The following is an 18,768-nucleotide window of genomic DNA, read 5'->3' on the forward strand; positions in this document are numbered from 1 at the left end:
ACTTGCAGAAGCCACGGAAATATCAGTTCCGAATGGCCGTACCGTGATTTGAAACACGTTCCATCTGAATGCGTGTAGTGTCTAAAACCACTGTGCAACATATCTCGGTAATACTCAGCGGAGGCCAGTGGGTCCATTATGTATGAATTTTTTCTTCTCTTGGTAACAGAGAAAGGCTTTGCTCTGTAACCGACGCTGGATTTTGTTTTTTGAAAGCAGCTAAGAAAGCTCTTTTAGTCGCAATTGAATTCGTAGAAATTAGCCACGCATAATTATTATCATAGAGCCAAAGTGACTGCCCTTAATTTCGCAATCGTTAAATTTACAATTTGTACAGAAACCAGATAGCAGTTATAAGAGTCGAGGGACACGGAAGGGAAGCAGTGGTTGGGAAGGGAGTGAGACATGGTTGTAGCCTATCCCCGGTGTTATTTAATCTGTATATTGAGCAAGCAGTAAAGGAAACAAAAGAAAAAATCCATGTCGAAGAAATAAAAACTTGGAGGTTCACCGATGACTTTGTAATTCTATCAGAGACAGCAAAGGACTTGAAAGGAGGATATAAGATGAACATCAACAAAAGCAGAACGAGGATAATGGAATGTAGTCGAGTTAACTCGGTTGATGCTGAGGGAATTAGATTAGGAAATGAGACACTTATAGTAGTAAAGTAGTTTTTCCATTTGGGGAGCAAAATAACTGATGATGGTCGAAGTAGAGGGGATATAAAATGTAGACTGGCAATAGCAAGGAAAGTGTTTCTGAAGAAGAGAAGTTCGTTAACGTCGAGTATGGATTTAAGTGTCAGGAAGTCGTTTCTGAGAGTATTTGTATGGAATGTAGCCATATATGGAAGTGAAACATGGATGATAAATATTTTGGACAAGAAGAGAATAGAAGCTTTCGAAATGTGGTGCTACAGAAGAATGCTGAAGATTAGATGGGTAGATCACATAACTAATGAGGAGGTACTGAATAGAATTGGGGAGAAGAGGAGTTTGTGGCACAACTTGACAAGAAGAAGGGACCGGTTGGTAGGACATGTTCTGAGGCATCAAGGGATCACCAATTTAGTATTGGAGGGCAGCGTGGAGGGTAAAAATCGTAGAGGGAGACCAAGAGATGAATACACTAAGCAGATTCAGAATGATGTAGATTGCAGTAGGTACTGGGAGATAAAGCAGCTTGCACAGGATAGACTAGCATGGAGAGCTGCATCAAACCTGTCTCAGGACTGAAGACCACAACAATAACAACAACAACAACATGAAAGTGACTGTAGCTGTAAATAACGAAATCGTCCCTGTCGACACGAACATCCCGATTTTCGTTTCGTACTCGCATGTGAGCTTGGATACGGCAGTGCCTCACCAAGTCATTTATGAGGACTTGACACTGAACTTCATTTCAGCAACCGCCTCCTGTTTTTCCAAGAAGCCTAAAAGGACCTTTTTTAAGTCTTCGACCTTCCATGAATAGCTAGTTTGCAAATACCGGTGCTGAAGTGGTGTTTAAGTTGAAAGATGTTGTCACTAATTCCGTCGCATAAAATTAGCGTGGCAAAAATGCAAAGCTGTAGAAAAATTCTCCAGTTGAAATTACATGGTTTTCTGATACCGTGCTGCATGTGAAACAACTGGGTAAGATTGCTCCAAACTAAAGAAATGCTTTTGCAATGATGAAGAAATGCTTTTGAAATGATGATTTACATCATTCCAGAAGCACCCCATTTTTAGTTTACCGTACGGAATGTATGAGAACCGTTCTGAGAGTTTAGTCTGACTAGATAAGCCCCCTCCCGCGGAGTCTAATATAAATAAGACCATATTTCAAGTCAAGTAATCGAGAAAGCCTTTTACTTGCTTTTGCGATCATAGATAATCTGCAATAAATTTCAAGGTATTGTATGATTGAGACTGTTAAGGTCCGAGGGAAAGTGTGCATAAGACACTCAGCAAATATTTTAGAGGCGAAAAATCACTAAAACCAATTATTTCTTATAAAACCAAAATGTGTCGCAGAACCTCTTAGTGAATACCAAATAACAACCAAAAAATTCGCTCCTGCGAACTGCTTCAAAAATTTCTGATGTCAGGGAACGGCAACTTTTAATTACAATGCGCGTTAACTGGTTGTCTAGTACCTATTTATCCGTAATTGTATGAAAAAATTTAAGAGAAATTTGCACTTACTACTTGGCCAGGGGCTTAACCAAAGTGACAATGGCTACACTCCATTCGTATTGTGTACATTGGGAAACAATTCCCGTACAAATCTGTACTGATGTTCTGTGTGTTCAGTTCTAATATAAGATGTCTACTCCTCGATATTGATTATTGTTATTTAGAACAAATATTCACCACAGCTTAAGGAAACCAACAAATTGCTTATGAAACCAAAGCATTTTTTTGGAACTGAAATGTAAGCTGTAGATTATTCTTTCAAGACGTGGATGATGGTAGATCAAACCTTGTCCGAAAGTCATAACCGCAAATTGACACGCCGCATGGAGTTTTCGGGATAACCGAGCACTTGAAAAGGTGTTAGAAGAGAACGTCTAATGTCTCAACTGTGGCAACAGCGTAGGAAGTGCGTACAGGATCCCACGCGAAGCCATTGAACTTTATGACCTTGACTTAAATACAGTGGGTTTCCCCGCTATAGTGAGTCATGTCACTAGTTCCGTGCAAGACGACGCTGAGATTTTTAGGTCGTAAACTTCAGTGCCAATGTGATGGGAAATCACGCCATACTGGATTAGGAAATCCCACGCCGCAAGGCGGGGTTTGCTGTTGCATCATCCATAGATCCTAGTTACTGCGCGTATCAAAATGTTCTATACGAAAAACATTTCCGTATTCTAGCTTAGACTAGGATAGTTGGTATCGTTTAAGTCTTCCGTTTTCCAAAGTCATTCAGCTAATATTTCATGACGTATTTAACGATAGTCAGAACGATTCTGTTTGTACCCGTAAATAGTTTATAACGTCGACATATTTGAAGTAATTTAACTGGGTAAACACTAATATCGCACTGTCACTGACTGCTAATTTACTTGATACATTTCAGTAAATCAGAGTTGTACCATGCAAAAAGTCACCTTCCCCATACGCTGTGTGGACTTTTTGTGCCCCATAGACATACTGCAGTTGCGAACTTAGTGAAGAGAAAGAAGATGCTTGGCTTGCAGCAGGTGTGAACTATGGAGGGTGTATTATAATCAGTGGCCTAAACGCATACTGTTGGAAGTACACGCTACTAGAAATGAAAAGGTCTAGTAAACATATGCTCCAGAACGCATACCTGAATAGTTATGGCCACTTCTTCATCTTAAATACTGTGAAATAAATCTCTATTACTGCAAACTCTTTGCTTTCCATATTTTGAGAGGTATTAGTGACCACCAAAAAAGGAAAAAAATCCAATAAGCATGGGTCCTAGAATGCATACCTTAAGATCTATGCGCTCTTGTTCAGTAGAGGGGATGGGTTTCACATAGCTCTTAAGGTGTGGATATTAGAGCCCATATTTTTTAGATATTTTATTCTTGCCTTGGTCCATACTATGTATTCCCAAAATATAGAAAACAAGAGGCTCGCAGTGGAAGAGGTTTGTTTTACACTATCAAAGATGAAGTGCCCATTGCTCTTCAGGTATGCATTTTAGATCCCAAATTTGCTATACCTTTCTTCTAGTAGTATCATGTGTTTGCAGTTGTATGCATTTATGCCATTAATTGCATAATCACAACAACTAAAAAAAAAATAACAGTGCTGAGACAGATTTGCTCAGATAATCTTCTAACATAACGCACAGCTTTCTATCTTGCGAGATCAGAATGTAAGCCAGCCCGGGATTGATTGTATCTGGGTGGTGAATGACAGTGGCTGGTGCACCGGCCACACTGAGGGTTGTTTTTAGGTGGTTTCCCATGCTCATTTAGGTAAATGCTGAGCTGGTCCCGAATTTCTGCCTCATAAAATGACATGCAGAATTCCCTTCCGCCCTCCCCCCCCCCCCCCCCCCCCCCCAGACAGATGGCGGGTACAACTTCTCACTTCACATGTTACATCAAGTAGCAACAGTAAGGGCATTTGTCTGCAAAGTTTAATAAAATGTGTTTACCAAATCTTGAGTACAGCAGTCCTCATACCAGAGGGAGTTAATGCTGAGAAGAATAAGTTACAAATGCATATGTTAGTATATTTTCTGAACTAAGAGAACTTGGTCAAAAATTCCTGCTTGGGGCTAGCCAGCTACATGCAATACTGAAGTAAAGATATGGCTCCTCACCTCCCAATGAATAGTTCTTTTGCCTTTCGATCACATATTTTATTGATTTAAACAATTATTGGAAGTTTAAATGACAAAATTTTATTGTAAGTGGATGTGGAAATACGTTTTATTATATTTCGATTTTATGTAATGTTTATGGTTTGGAATTGGGAAAGTAGTAGGATTTAGTACGTTAAGGCATTCTTTCTATGAAAATACTTACTAATCAGATCATAGAAAACCCAGATAATATCTTCTGCATGCAAATGAGACTCTTGGCACTTTGGGTCGTAACTGTCAATACAGTTTTGTATTGGAATGAATATTACTGGATAATAGAAAAAACGTAATAGTTCTGTTTTTATATGCCCCAAGCTTTCCTTATAAGTCAGCCAAAGCTTTAATGAATGAATTAATAAATGTCCACAATACAAATATTCGAATGGAGTGGCACTGTGAAAAATCAAGCACTGTTACGGTACCACCTTTCAGCTTCTGTATCATTGGAAAGGTGTATTATATAGCAACAAACCTTAGGCATAGTGAAAAACAACAAGAACCACCAAAACTCAAACAAGTGCTAAGGCTCAATGAACTCCCCATCAGTTTTTGTGCCAAAATTGCAAATGAATGGGCTTCACTTCAAACTAAATTTGAAGCAGACACCTAGGTCAGAGATCTGTTAGAAACAACTTGAAAAGATAACAAGAAAGTCAGCATAATTGACACATGGAATTAATTTTCCCGTTCATCTCTATCTGTAGCAAAAAGTGGAGAATGTTGTGTTGAGGCAAAATATGATTATCATGGGAGAAAACTACATGAAAATGGAAATACTTATGAGTTGAGTCTGGGAAACCAAAATACTTCATACTTTATATCCTGAGAGGCAGGCAGAACTAAATTTTCTGAGGAGACTGGAATATTAAGACTGAGTTCATTATTTTACTAAAAGAGGTTAATGAATGTACAATGGGTAGGACATTGTTGTAGGAAGAAAAGAGCATTATTTGTCAGGAGAAAAGGACAGGCTCATTTTGTTGCAGAAAACTTCATCACATCTGTTTGAAGAGATGAGAGAGTTAGAATCATTTGAAGACACAGGCTGCAAATTCAGAAGTAGATTATTGAGCGTGACAGAGCTACTATATATGGTGATGCAAAATAGTAATAAAAAAAGAACTTTCCCTAGGCACAACAACGAAATTTTTTGTTGAGAAGATTGGCAAAACATTTATGTTCATAACAATGTTGACAGCATATTTTTCAGAACATCTGTACTACTTTAATGTAGCATTTCCTACATAATTAAAAATGTTAAACCTAATGACATAAGCAATAGCTAACTAAAAACATAAAAATTTCCAGTGGGAGAAACAGACTTATGCACCATTGTTGTAAAAATATAAATTTACCTAAGGAATTTGCAGAGTATTCTATAAAGCCTGCAAAACAATCTGTGTTAGGGCACTCAAATAGGTAAAATTATGTGGAATAATAATTTGATAAGACACTCATCAAACAAAATGAGATCAATGTTGAGAGTAGCTCAGTACCAGAAAGAAAGAATGTGTGATTTAAACTAGAGAGCTCAAAAGGCACAGACTCAAATTCGCTTGTGAAAAAATTAAACGAATTTCATGTTATGGAGCACAGCAATCAGTTGTCCTTTACTTTTAGGCTTTATGAAAGCAAATCTAAATTTCAGCTAGTGCCTAGCCATTATCAATGCACTATTTCGTAGTCTCAATACGTGTCCTAATATGTTCTAGACCGACATACTAGGACATGTATTGAGACTATGAAATAGTGCATCAATAATGGCTAGGCACTATCTGCAATCTAGATTTGCTTTGATAAAGCCTGAAAGGAAAGCACAACCGATTGCTAAGTCATATCACAATTGTTGAGTGCATTCCACATTCCTAATGGAAGGTAACTTGATGAATTCAATGAATTCTTCACTTCACTAATTGAAGATCTCATTCAGGTAAACATATAGGACCAGTCATCTGTGTTTCCAGTAAGATGGTGATCTTGGATGCCTCTATGAATAAGAAAGATTGGCAAAGCATTTATATTCATAACAATGTTGACAGCATAGTTTTCAGGACATCTTTCTGTACCATTTTAATGTAGCATTTCCTACATAAATAAAAACATTATATCCTAACAGTAAGCAATGTCTAACTAAAAACATAAAAATTTCTAGTGAAAGAAACATTTCTGCAACATTGTTGTAAAAAAATGTAAATTTACCCAAGGAATTTGCGGATTATTCTAAAGCCTACAAAAGAATCTATGTTAAACAGGCTAAAATTACATAGATTAACAATTTGATAAGAAACTCGTCAAAGAAAATGAGATCCGTATTAAGAGTTATAAAGAAAGAAACCTGTACCTTGGTACCAAAAAGAAAGAATGTACCATTTACACTAGAGAGCTCAAAAGCAACAGACTCAAATTCAATTGTGAAAAACTTCAATGAATTCTTCACATTGCTAGCTGAAGATCTCATTCAAGTAAACATATAGGACCAGACCCTGTTTCTCCAGTAAACTGGTGATCTCAGATACCTCTATGAAAAAATGGTTGTGCGGCATTGATGGGTGGGAGACCTCTTCTGGGGTTGTTTGCCTGATGCAACTCTGTCTATTTGGAATCATTTTAACAGCTTGCACAATTTTGTGATGAAGATGAGACAAGATGATTAGGACAACACAAACACCTAGTCCCCAAGCAAAGAAAATCTCAAAAGCCAGCTGGCAATCATACGCAGGACTCAGTGATCAAGAAGCAGCAAAAATGAACTGTGGACAGGATGCCTCTATGCATGTTCATAAAACAAATTTCCATGAAATTATAAGTAAAATTGAATCATTAAGTTATAAATGTGTAGTGGCCATGATGAAGTACCTGACTTCATGTTAAATACTTGGGCTTATTGCGTAAAAGTGACATTTGCAAAAATGTTCAGCTTTTCTGTAGAAACAGATGTCTTTTCTGATGTTCTGTAAATAGCAAAAGTTTTACCACTGCTAAAAAGGTTTTTCTGATACAATACAATCTATTGACCTGTGTCACGATAAAGTCTCATTTCAAAAATTGTGGAAAAACATTTTTATCAAAGACTCATCAATTTCATAAATAAATATTCACCTCTCATCATACAATGTCATGGGTATGGAAAGATCAAATCTATACAAACAACAATTTTTGAATTCTTTTAACGTGCTATAAAATCTTTTGATCAACATAATTATCTGCAGGTATTTTCCTAGATTTTTCAAAAGCCTTTGATGTCCTAAACCATAAAACCCTGCTTGAAAAATTAGAAAGACAAAGTGTAAGAAGCACACGCATTACTTGTAGTGTTAATAGCTGAAAATTGCAAGCAGAAGGCATCAACAAACCCATTATAAAAACTGAAAAAAACTTGTGTGTGCCAGCTTTCACTTATTTCCACCATCTAAGTAAGTTCGAGTGAGATTAAAAAAGATCCTCTAGAAAATTTTTTCGTGTGTAGATTAAGAGGACTTAAAATGGGATATGCATGTAAATAACTTATCAAAGAAGCTCTCCTCACCCTTATTCTATGGTCTAAGAATACTGATGACTACAACAAGAAAAAACTGTACTAGAAGCATACTGTGCACAGTTCTACTCATTGCTCCGTTATAGGATAATTTTCTGGGGACATTCAACTCATAGCATAAATACTTTTAGAATGCAAATTATTTATGGCCCTAAAATGATGAAATTTTTGCAAATTTGTAAATCGGATATATACCAGAAATATTCCAGAACAACCTCCTATTAAAGGGCTAATTAATATTAGTATCATACTTCACAATAACATACCATAGGAAACAGAAATTGCTGTGTATTCAATAAAATGAAACTAGAGGCATTTATAATAAAGCTCTGTTTTTATTCTATAAAATTATTTTTGAATATTTGAAAATGCATATTACTTAAACAATTGTAAGAATGGGGGCCTAATTTTATTTTTAACCACTTTATTGCTGATTTTATGTATTACTGTGTCCTTATTCTGACCTGTCCTTAAAGAGTATATGATAAACTTACAGAGATGTCTAATAAAACTGAACCAATAAAAAAATCAACCAATCAATCAAAGACATATGTAGGCCTGCAAAACAAAACACATTTTACTTTGTTTGAAAGGAAATAGGTAGCAACTTAACAATTAAATTTTATGATTTTATTGTGTTGCAGTTGACAAGAACATGGAATCTGCCAAAATCTTACCACTGCTTCTGGTCTCCGCGACACTATCAGTAAGTAGACGTATCACTTTTAAATACCACCAAAACGTTACATCTCCCAGAATAATGAACTGCTTTAATACTATAAAAGAACTGTAACAGTGTCCCAAGCATTACTTAATTAAGCAATAAACACACTTGTCTGTTATTGTATGTAGTACACGATAGTGAACTGGTGTCCTTCCAGGTTTGTGTATTCTGTGAGTTCTGCATGATACTCTGATCAACACTACTCAACTTTCACTTTCATTTGTTTGTTTTTGAAGCTCATTTTGCTAATTAAGTAGCTCATTATATATATAGTATGGTGTCAGAGTTGCGAAGTTTTGTTTTGCAAGTAATGCACTTTTCTGTGCTGAGTACTAATTCTAAAAGTTTTTTATTTATGTGTCCACTTCAGTAGTATCTTGCAGTTTTTTATTTTCTTCATTAAATTTTAATTTGTAGTTAGTTTACAAATGAAATCCATCCCACATCCTATCTATAAAAACAGGAAGTTGTCTTTGCAGTGGCACGTAGATTCTTCAAACTATAACTTGTGAAATAACTCATTCATAACACAGCTATGTGGGATGAGTATTAGTTGAAATTTTGATTGGACTGTTCACTGTCCATTTTTCCGACTATGTTGTCGTACTTACTTTTATAATACTGTTGTTATATGTGGTTCTTCTTGTCTTTTATGATAAATAGCTCAAACAATACTGACATACTAATGTATGTTGTGCATTTCACTGATATAATGCGTTTAACTCCAAATAAAATCCAAGCAATCAAATTTTTCTCCGAGATACTTTTCTTAGCCCCCTTTTTTGTGCAACACTTGCTGTTATTCTTCCCCCCACCCCATACCCCTCCCTCCCACTCCTTCAGATGTTTTGCAGAAGATGTTTTTGGTTGGTTGGTTGGTTTGTGGGGGTTGAAGGGACCAGACTACAAAGGCCATCAGTCCCGCAGATGTTTTTAAACACATGATTTGGAAAAAAGATGTAGGTCTTTGATGTTGGCTTCATACCCTTCATGCCACTTCCCTACAAGATGTGTACCCCATGATATTAATGATTTTAACTCTAGCAAATGGTTATAGTATACTAGCATTGTGCTTAAAATTTCTACAATCTGTTATTTACTTATTTTGTTAAGTCCTTTTCAGATTTGTGGGGAGCAACGGTAGCACAAATGTGCTACAACAAAAATATTAAGAGATGAGAAATCATATTGAGGAAAAAACAATAATAATAATTGTTTTGTGAAGACAAGTACTCTGCTGCATGCCACTAGAACTGATTTAGGTGCCAAACCATGGAGAAAGTCTTTCAAACATACATTAGTAGATGGCACATAGTCTTTGAGCCAAGCTGTGCTTCTTTCTTCAAGGAGTTCTTCTGGTTAAAAATATAATGCTGTATTTCTGTACTTGTATTACCACAAAGAAAATGTCGTGCCTCGATGTTAATGGCACTTGGAGCAAAAACTTACTCCTACTATTCTGTTGAGAAGTGAAATTTTTGAGACTATATGTACAAAATACAAGTGGATTCTTACAAAGAAGAAAACAACAACTAACTCCTGTTAATAATGCTACTTATCTACACAAATAGTGCTGTTACCTCCTTTGAATTGACAGGTTCATTGTCAGATGGCTCTTAATGTTTTTATTACATTTCAAGACCAGTAATGGTGCTATTTGAGTAAATAAATAGCATTATTAACAGTGCTGTTTGCTGTTTTCTTCTTTGCAAGAATTAACATGTAAAACTTTCTCATTGGCACTTAAAACCAGTCAGCTTCCTGGTATGGCACTTTGAATGTTTTTAATAAAGCATTTATTTTATAAATTTTCTCATTATTTTTTGATGTGGTGGGCCGTTTGGTACAAACAGAGATACACTGCATTTTCATGCTCCTGAAACAAATGTTCAAACTGTACCTAAACATCTTACATTTCCATTATTCATATGTAGTTATAGAGACTGTTTGTTGTACTGTGAATACTAGATTCTAGTCCGTCTAACAATCTGCCTGGTGATTTTACACATATCGTATTTCAATATGTGCATTCAATTTTGCCTTCTAAGTTCTAAATTCTCTTCTGCCTCCTATTTAATAATGAGTGTACTAATTTTGAGCTGGCCGGAGTGGCCGTGTGGTTCTAGGCGCTGCAGTCTGGAGCCGAGCGACCGCTCCTGTCGCAGCTTCGAATCCTGCCTCAGGCATGGATGTGTGTGATGTCCTTAGGTTAGTTAGGTTTAATTAGTTCTAAGTTCTAGGCGACTGATGACCTCAGAAATTAAATCGCATAGTGCTCAGAGCCATTTGAACTAATTTTGAACTTAGTTAATTGAACTAACTGATGTGCGATATAATATCAGTACGCAAAGGTTAATGGCTTCCTTTTTGATACAAACCAGTGAAGAATCCATGGGTCAATCTCAATATTCACATCCTTTACTTTATTCCGTCTGCTGTATTCATATTTTAGTGCTTTCATATTTCAATGCTTATCGGAATCCTAAAATGAACAGCTACAGCAAAAGGTGGTGGGTAGGAATTAGTAACTTACATCTGTACATAAAAAAAATAAAAATAAAAAAAGGAACCTTAGACATGTTCAGCATTTAGCCATATTTACAAATTAATTTGCGATGTGATTTTAAAATGACTCATTCCACATCTATGATTTATTGTGCATAGAACGCGAAACTAAGTAACACTTTCCTTCTTTTAATAGTAGATTATTTTTAATTTCCCTGGACATAAATAGCTAACATAATGTTAACTGAAAATGGATTGTAAAATATTTTCAAGTTGTTTCTATTGAGATAGTTAGCATTTGTCTCAAAACATTAGCTAATTTGAATGTGTGTCTTTTGTTTCAACCTTTCTGTACATGTTTAATAATTATAAATCATTGTCTGTGCTCTCATTTTCTTACTGTATGCACTAATCATATTTAGTATAGATTCTACACACTGATTTTGTTGGTGGTCTTCTTCTTGGATAAGCCACACTATCTTTCAAAATAACTGAAACCTGTGACAAGCCTTCCATGCACTTTAGATTATATTATCTCATCCTATCATTAGTCGTAGATATTGCCTTTCTGTGCTGTGAGTCACCTACATTTGAAATTATCAGTGAAAATTGTCCATAATTTTGTGATCTGAGTTGGGAAATATACCTTCATGTCTTGAGATAGATAGATAGATAGATAGATAGATAGATAGAGAGAGAGAGAGAGAGAGAGAGAGAGAGAGAGAGAGAGAGAGAGAGTCCAGACATTAAAAACTATGGAAAGATACTTTGTCTGTTGTAGTTTGATGTGATACTGAATCAAATGTTTTAGGGTATATTAAAGATGTTGTAGAATCTGCATCAGTACACCACATAGTAACTATATTCAGCCTGATGTACTCTGTGCAAAGTTCCTTGCAAAATTCTAAAATACATAATTATTAATATCATAGGTTTATAACTTTGATCTAACTTTTTGGGGTCTTTACAGGCTTTTAATTTTCAACAACTGCCAGTCAGAAATTAGTGTAGAATGTAGCAGAGATGCCAGCTGTTTCAATGGTCTAGTCTTTTTTAGTGTATTGATGTTTATATTAGTTTGTATTCTTTTTTTTACAGCTTCACAAGGAATATCTTTCATGTTGTATGTTATGTTTCAACTAAATGTTATAATTGTGACATGTTGCTTACTGTTATCAAAATGACCAATGGATAAATAAATAAGTAAATAAATAAATATATGCAGTCCTGCACTGTATTTGGAGCTCACTACCTTTTCTTTGTAGTTAATGTGGTTTTATAATGTTGGAACTGCGTCATATTTAAATATTCTTCTATGTTCAGTTTCTCCTAGAGGGTGACTAGTTTTGTTCTAGATGAGCCTGTAAAATTTCTCTTCATTTGCCTTACCTGTATAAGCTAAAGTATTCAGATACAAAGTACATTCTATTGATTTTTAAACTACTTTGCTGTTGATCTGAAGATGCAGAGCTTAAGTCTTTGCTGTAGCATAAAAACAACTGAACAAAATCGAGTTTGATCCTGGTAATGTAAACACAGTACATCTGTATTCTTTGATAAACATGTAGATCAGCATTGGTGTATTTTGAGCAAGGATCAGTGGATGAATCGTATCTGTAAACCACACTTTTGGTATGAAATACAGTGATTATTTCTTCTGTTTCAGGAAGTGGGAGGAAAAAATCTTATTATTGAGGTGAGTAATCCTAGTGCATCCATCTTATTATTATATAAGTATGGATTCCTAGCATTAGTTTTTACACAGATTGTAATACATAGCGTGCTGGGTCTATCAGCTCATGTGGAACTTATCCAACACAATATATGGTAAATCACAGTAGTTTTGCAAACTTTATTTTTTTCTGAACTCTGTTGTATTTGGATAAGCATAAAATCATTTTTTGTGGAAATTGTGAGTCTTCTAAAATTTTAATAAGATAAATGCTTCAAGGTGTAGATCCAAGCAAATATCTCTCACAAGAAAGCTGTTTACTTTGAATCAGCAGCAACAAATAACAATCTGTGTCAGTCACCTCTTCTATCAAACCTACCACTATAATCTCATCTCATCTATGCAGTACAACTACTAATAACTACCTAGACCATTAGTTGCATCCCAAAGTTCGTCACCTGAGTGCTTCTCCCTTCCTGTACCTACTTTTACCAGCTCCCAGCCTCAACAAACCTGTCTCCTCTTCCTGTGGGCTGCCCCATTATGGATGGTTAGTGCATAGAAAGATTCTCTGCTTGGGCTCACTAGTGAATGTTTACAGATTGCACAGGATGGTGGACAGGGACCATCTCAGCTATATTACTTTATTCCTGTTTATTATATTCACTCGTCCATGCTGGTGGTTGTCAGGGTCATGTGAACTAGGCAGGGTAGGGGTCTTGGTTGGCACTGCACTTGAGAGCTCTTTTATTGGTGGCCTCTAGAAGATGGGGATTTAAGTATCAAAAATCAGTTGCATGTGGGGTAGGAAAATTTTCAAGGGATACAGGAGCACGGGCAAGTGAATTTAATAAACAGAAGTCACTTTTGAGAGTAATCTATTCATGCAGCAGTTGTTGTACAGGGTTCCATGTGCATATTACTTATATGCTGTCTGCCCTCGTGAATGACCAGTCTAAACTGTGGCTAACTGCAAAAATGACAACATAATTGATGAACAAGCGACATACATTATTTGAAACCTGACCCCCTCTACCCTTCTCTCTGTCTCCAGTACATTCCTGTTTCTGCAGTCCCCCTGGCCTAAACTTCATCTAGTCATCATCCTTACTGTTTCCTTTCCACTCCCTGATATACCAATGCCTCTTCCATAGTCTTCTTCTTGTTTCTTCTCTATCCCGGCTTCTTGAGATCTCTTGTGAAGAGACACAATACAACATGTTCAGTAGTGGTGTGGGACAGTCAATGAAGTTACACAACAGTTAGTAATTTAACTTTTATTGGCATTTCTGGAAATAAAATCACTCATATTCTCGTGCGGTCAGCAAATTTTGTGTAACAGTTGTTGCCCTCCGTGAATGCTAAATGCCGACTCACTCGGGCTTTGTGTGCAACACTTATTTAAAGACGCATGTAAGACAGAAATTACAAAATGTTGAAAGCTATTACATTTTAAATATTAACTCGAGACGGAAAATAATATAGAATAGAGTCACTTTAAACACAGTTGTTATTGGGGTTCATATTGCTGAATGTCCTTAAATGGGTACAAATAATGGTGGTATTTTATGGGATGGAAGTTTTGGCATGCACTCAGATCTACAACAGTCTGCCAAAAATTTTTTGGAAACATAATTTTATTAATTTGCATATTTCATAAACTAACCTGTTATTTTAGTAAAAGCATCAATTTTTGGGAACAGAAAAAAACTAGTAACACTGGTATTTCGAAGGGCTAATATTTAAACATACTGATTTTGAATAAAGATTACTTTTGAAATACAAAGTTATTTGGAAAAAGTAAAGAGTTTATTTGAAAGAGGAGAACAGATTCATTTAAATAGGGAATGTAAATGCTAAAACAAATAATTATTAGTGAGGTCTGACTCTGAAGTGCATGTGGTTTGTGTGACTCCAAAACTGTGAATATTTCTTTAACTAAAATGTTTAAATATAAAATAATTAACACTGTTATTTCCAGTGGTCTGCAAACTACACATTTAATGGTAAAAGTCAGCACAATACATCTTGACAAGAATCTAACAATGGTATGTTAATATAGTTTATGCCTTTTAGTTGAGTATGAGCACTGATGACCACACTGTTGAGTGTGCCCTATACATTCCACCACAAACATCATCTTATTTGTAGAAGAGGTGGACCGAGTGAGGTGGCACAGTGATTAGCACACTGAACTCGCATTCGTGACCAGCCATCCAGATTTAGATCTTCCATTATTTCCCTAAATTGGCACAGGCAAATGCCAGGATGGTTCCTTTGAAATGGCATGGCCAATTTTCTTCCCCATCATTGCACAATCCGAGTTTGTGCTCTGTCTCTAATGACCTCTATGTTGATGGGACATTAAACTCAATCTTCTTTCCTCCTTCCTTCTGTAGAAAAGTTATCAGAAAAACAAAAGAAAAGCGTTTATTTAAGAAATGGGATTATAATAATTGGAGTCACTGCACCTTGCTAGGTTTCATAATGTTCTATGAGTCAGGACATGGGATGTCAGAAGCTTGAATGTGGTAGGGAGGCTAGAAAATCTGAAAAGGGAGATGCAGAGGCTCAATCTACATATAGTAGGGGTCAGTGAACTGAAATGGAAAGAAGACAACGATTTGTGGTCAGAAGAGTGTAGGATAATACCAACAGCAGCAAACAGTGGTATAATGGGAGTAGGATTCGTTATAAATAGGAAGGTAGGGAAGCCAGTGTGTTACTGTGAACAGTTCAGTGATAGGGTTGCTCTTGTCAAAATTGACAGCAAACCAACACTGAATGATAGTTCAAGTATACATGCCGACATCACAAGCTGAAGATGAAGAGATAGAGAAAGTATATGAGGATATTGAAAGGGTAATACAGCACGGAAAGTGAGATGAAAATCTAATAGTCATGGGGGACTGGAATGCAGTTGTAGGGGAAGGAGTAGAAGAAAAGATTACAGGAGAATATGGGCTTGGGCCAAGGAATGAGAGAGGAGAAAGGCTAATTGAGTTCTGTAACAAACTTCAGCTGGTAATACAAAATACTTAGTTCAAGAATCATAAGAGGAGGGGGTATGATTGGAAAAGACTGGATGACACGGGAAGATTTCAGTTACATTACATCGTGGTCAGACAGAGATTCCAAAATCAGATACTGGATCATAAGACGTACCCAGGAGCAGATATAGACTCAGATCGCAATAGAGTAATGATGAAGAGTAGGCTGAAGTTTAAAACATTAGTCAGGAAGAATCAATATGCAAAGAACTGGGAGTACTAAAGAATGATGAGATATGGTTGAAGTTCTCTAAGGCTATAGATACAGCAATAAGGAATAGCTCAGTAGGCAGTAAAGTTGAAGAAGAATGGACATCTCTAAAAAGGGCCATCACAGAAGTTGGAAAGAAAAACATAAGTATAAAGAAGGTAACTGCAGAGAAACCATGGGTAAAAAAGAAATACTTTAGTTGATCGATGGAAGGAGAAAATACAAAAGTGTTCAGGGAAACTCAGGAATAAAGAAATTCGAGTTGCTGAGGAATGAAATAAACAAGAAGTGCAGGGAAACTTAAGACAAAATGGCTGTATGAAAAATGTGAAGAAATCGAAAAAGAAACGATTGTTGGAAAGACAGACTCAGCATACAGGAAAGTCAAAACATTTGTTGGTGACATTAAAAGCAAGGGTGGTAACATTAAGAGTGCAACGGGAATTCCTCTGTTAATGCAGTGAAGAATGGATAGATGGAAAGAATACATTGAAAGTCTCTGTGAGGGAGAAGATTTGTCTGATGTAATAGAACAAGAAACAGGAGTTGATATAGAAGAGATAGGAGATCCAGTATTAGAATCAGAATTTAAGAGAGCTTTAGAGGACTTAAGATCAATTAAGGCAGAGGGGATAGATAAGAACATCCCATCAGAATTTATAAAATCATCGGGTGAAGTGGCAACTAAATGAGTATTCGCATTGGTGTACAGAATATGAGTCTGGTGATATACCATCTGACTTTCAGAAAAATACTATCTACACAATTCCAAAGACTGCAAGAGCCAACAAGTGTGATAATAATTGCACAATCAGCTTAACAGCTCATGCATCCAAGTTGCTGACAAGAATAATATACAGAAGCCTGGAAAAGAAAATTGAGAATGTGCTAGATGATGATCAATTTGGCTTTAGAAAAGGTAAAAGCACCAGAGAGGCAATTCTGATGTTGCGGTTGATAATGAAAGCAAGACTAAAGAGAAATCAGGACACATTCATAGGATTTTTTGACCTGGAAAAAGCATTTGATAATTTAAAATGGTCCAAGATGTTTGAAATTCTGAGAAAAATAGGGTAAGCTATAGGGAGAGACGGGTAATATACAAAATGTACAAGAGCCAGGAGGGAATAATAAGAGTGGATGATTAAGAATAAAGTGCTTGAATTAAAAACGTGTAAGACAGGGATGTAGTCTTTCTCCCCTAGTGTTCAATCTGTATATCAAAGAAACAATGATGGAAATAAAAGAAAGGTTCAGAAATGGAATTAAAACTCAAGGTGAAAGGATATCAGTGATAAGATTCACTGATGACACTACTATCCTGAGTGAAAGTGAAGATGAGTTATATGATCTGCTGAATGGAATGAACAATCTTATGAGTGCAGAATATGGACTGAGAGTATATCAAAGAAAGTAATGAGAAGTAACAGAAATGAGAACAGGAAGAAACTTAGCATCAGTATTGATGGTTACGAAGTAGATGAAGTTACGGAATTCTGCTACAGAGGCAGTAAAATAACCGATGACAGATGGAGTGAGGAGGACATCAAAAGCAGACTAGCAACGGTGAAAGGGCATTCCTGGCAAAGAGAAGTCTACTAGTATCAAACATTTCTGAGAATGTATGTGTGGAGTACAGCATTGTATGGTAGTGAAACATAGACTGTGGGAAAACCGGAACAGAAGAGAATTGAAGCATTTGAGATATGGTGCTACAGACAAATGTTGAAAATTAGCTGGACTGATAAGGCAAGGAATGAGGAGGTTCTGTACAGCACTGGAGAGGAAAGGAATGTATGGAAAACAGTGATGATAGGACATCTGTTAAGACATGAGGGAATGACTATCATGGTACTAGAGGGAACTGTAGGGGGCAAAAACCGTAGAGGAAGACAGAGATTTGAATACATACAGCAAATAATTGAGGATGAAGGTTGCATGTGCCACTCTGAGATGAAGAGGTTGGCACAGGAGAGGAATTATGGTAGGCTGCATCAAACCAGTCAGAAGACTGATGATCCAAACAAAAGGACCCTTTTGTAAATTGCTGGATATTGATGTTACTGTGAATTTGGGTGTTGAATTGACAAATAACTTTAACTAATTTTAGTTAAAGGTAAATTAATTTAATTTTGTTATGTCTAAATATTTCAGAACTAAATTTTGTGATTATTTTCAGTTAGCTTTTAAAAATCCTTTCTCATCTGCGTTCTCATATGTTGGTATTATGCACACACACACACACACACACACACACACACACAAACACTACACATATTTTGCTGATTTTCACTTGTAAATAACACTTTTGCACTTTGCAAAACACAATGTTATTGTTGCTGGTATGTTTCCAGTCCCTGTTGATGCTCACTTGCTCTGATGACAGATTGGTGCCAAATTGCTTCAGCTATGCTGTCCTCCCTCAGCTGTATCCAGCTGACGTAGATTCCATTTCTGGACAGTTTCTTACCAATTGAACATTGACATGAAATTGTAAAGTTTCATTCACCTATCTTAGCAACCTCCTTAAAGTAATCTCATGTGACACAACTTTTACACTTTGGGAACATAACAGAAAAACATAATTTCTCTAATGAATTTTCTTTGGGATGCGGCAAGTAAATTTTCTTGAATGTGTGCTGTGGTTGTCCCATGGCTAAGAGTCAGACTACTAACACAAAAATTCTGTGTTTTATCTGCAGTTGGCCTTAGAAAGTTCTCACACAAAAATTCTGT

General features: G+C 36.2%; 1 protein-coding gene across 1 annotated transcript in view; it reads left to right on the plus strand.

The window, feature by feature from the left end:
* Positions 1 to 18,768, plus strand: part of LOC124795733 — a 300,666-nt gene that overhangs the window by 194,845 nt on the left and 87,053 nt on the right. The window contains exons 15-16 of the mRNA XM_047259816.1: positions 8,515 to 8,576; positions 12,766 to 12,795. Of these exons, the coding sequence (XP_047115772.1) occupies positions 8,515 to 8,576; positions 12,766 to 12,795 (92 nt within the window). The remainder of the gene's footprint in view (positions 1 to 8,514; positions 8,577 to 12,765; positions 12,796 to 18,768) is intronic.

The sequence above is a fragment of the Schistocerca piceifrons genome, chromosome 4 (genome assembly GCF_021461385.2).
Source record: "Schistocerca piceifrons isolate TAMUIC-IGC-003096 chromosome 4, iqSchPice1.1, whole genome shotgun sequence".
NCBI lineage: Eukaryota > Metazoa > Arthropoda > Insecta > Orthoptera > Acrididae > Schistocerca > Schistocerca piceifrons.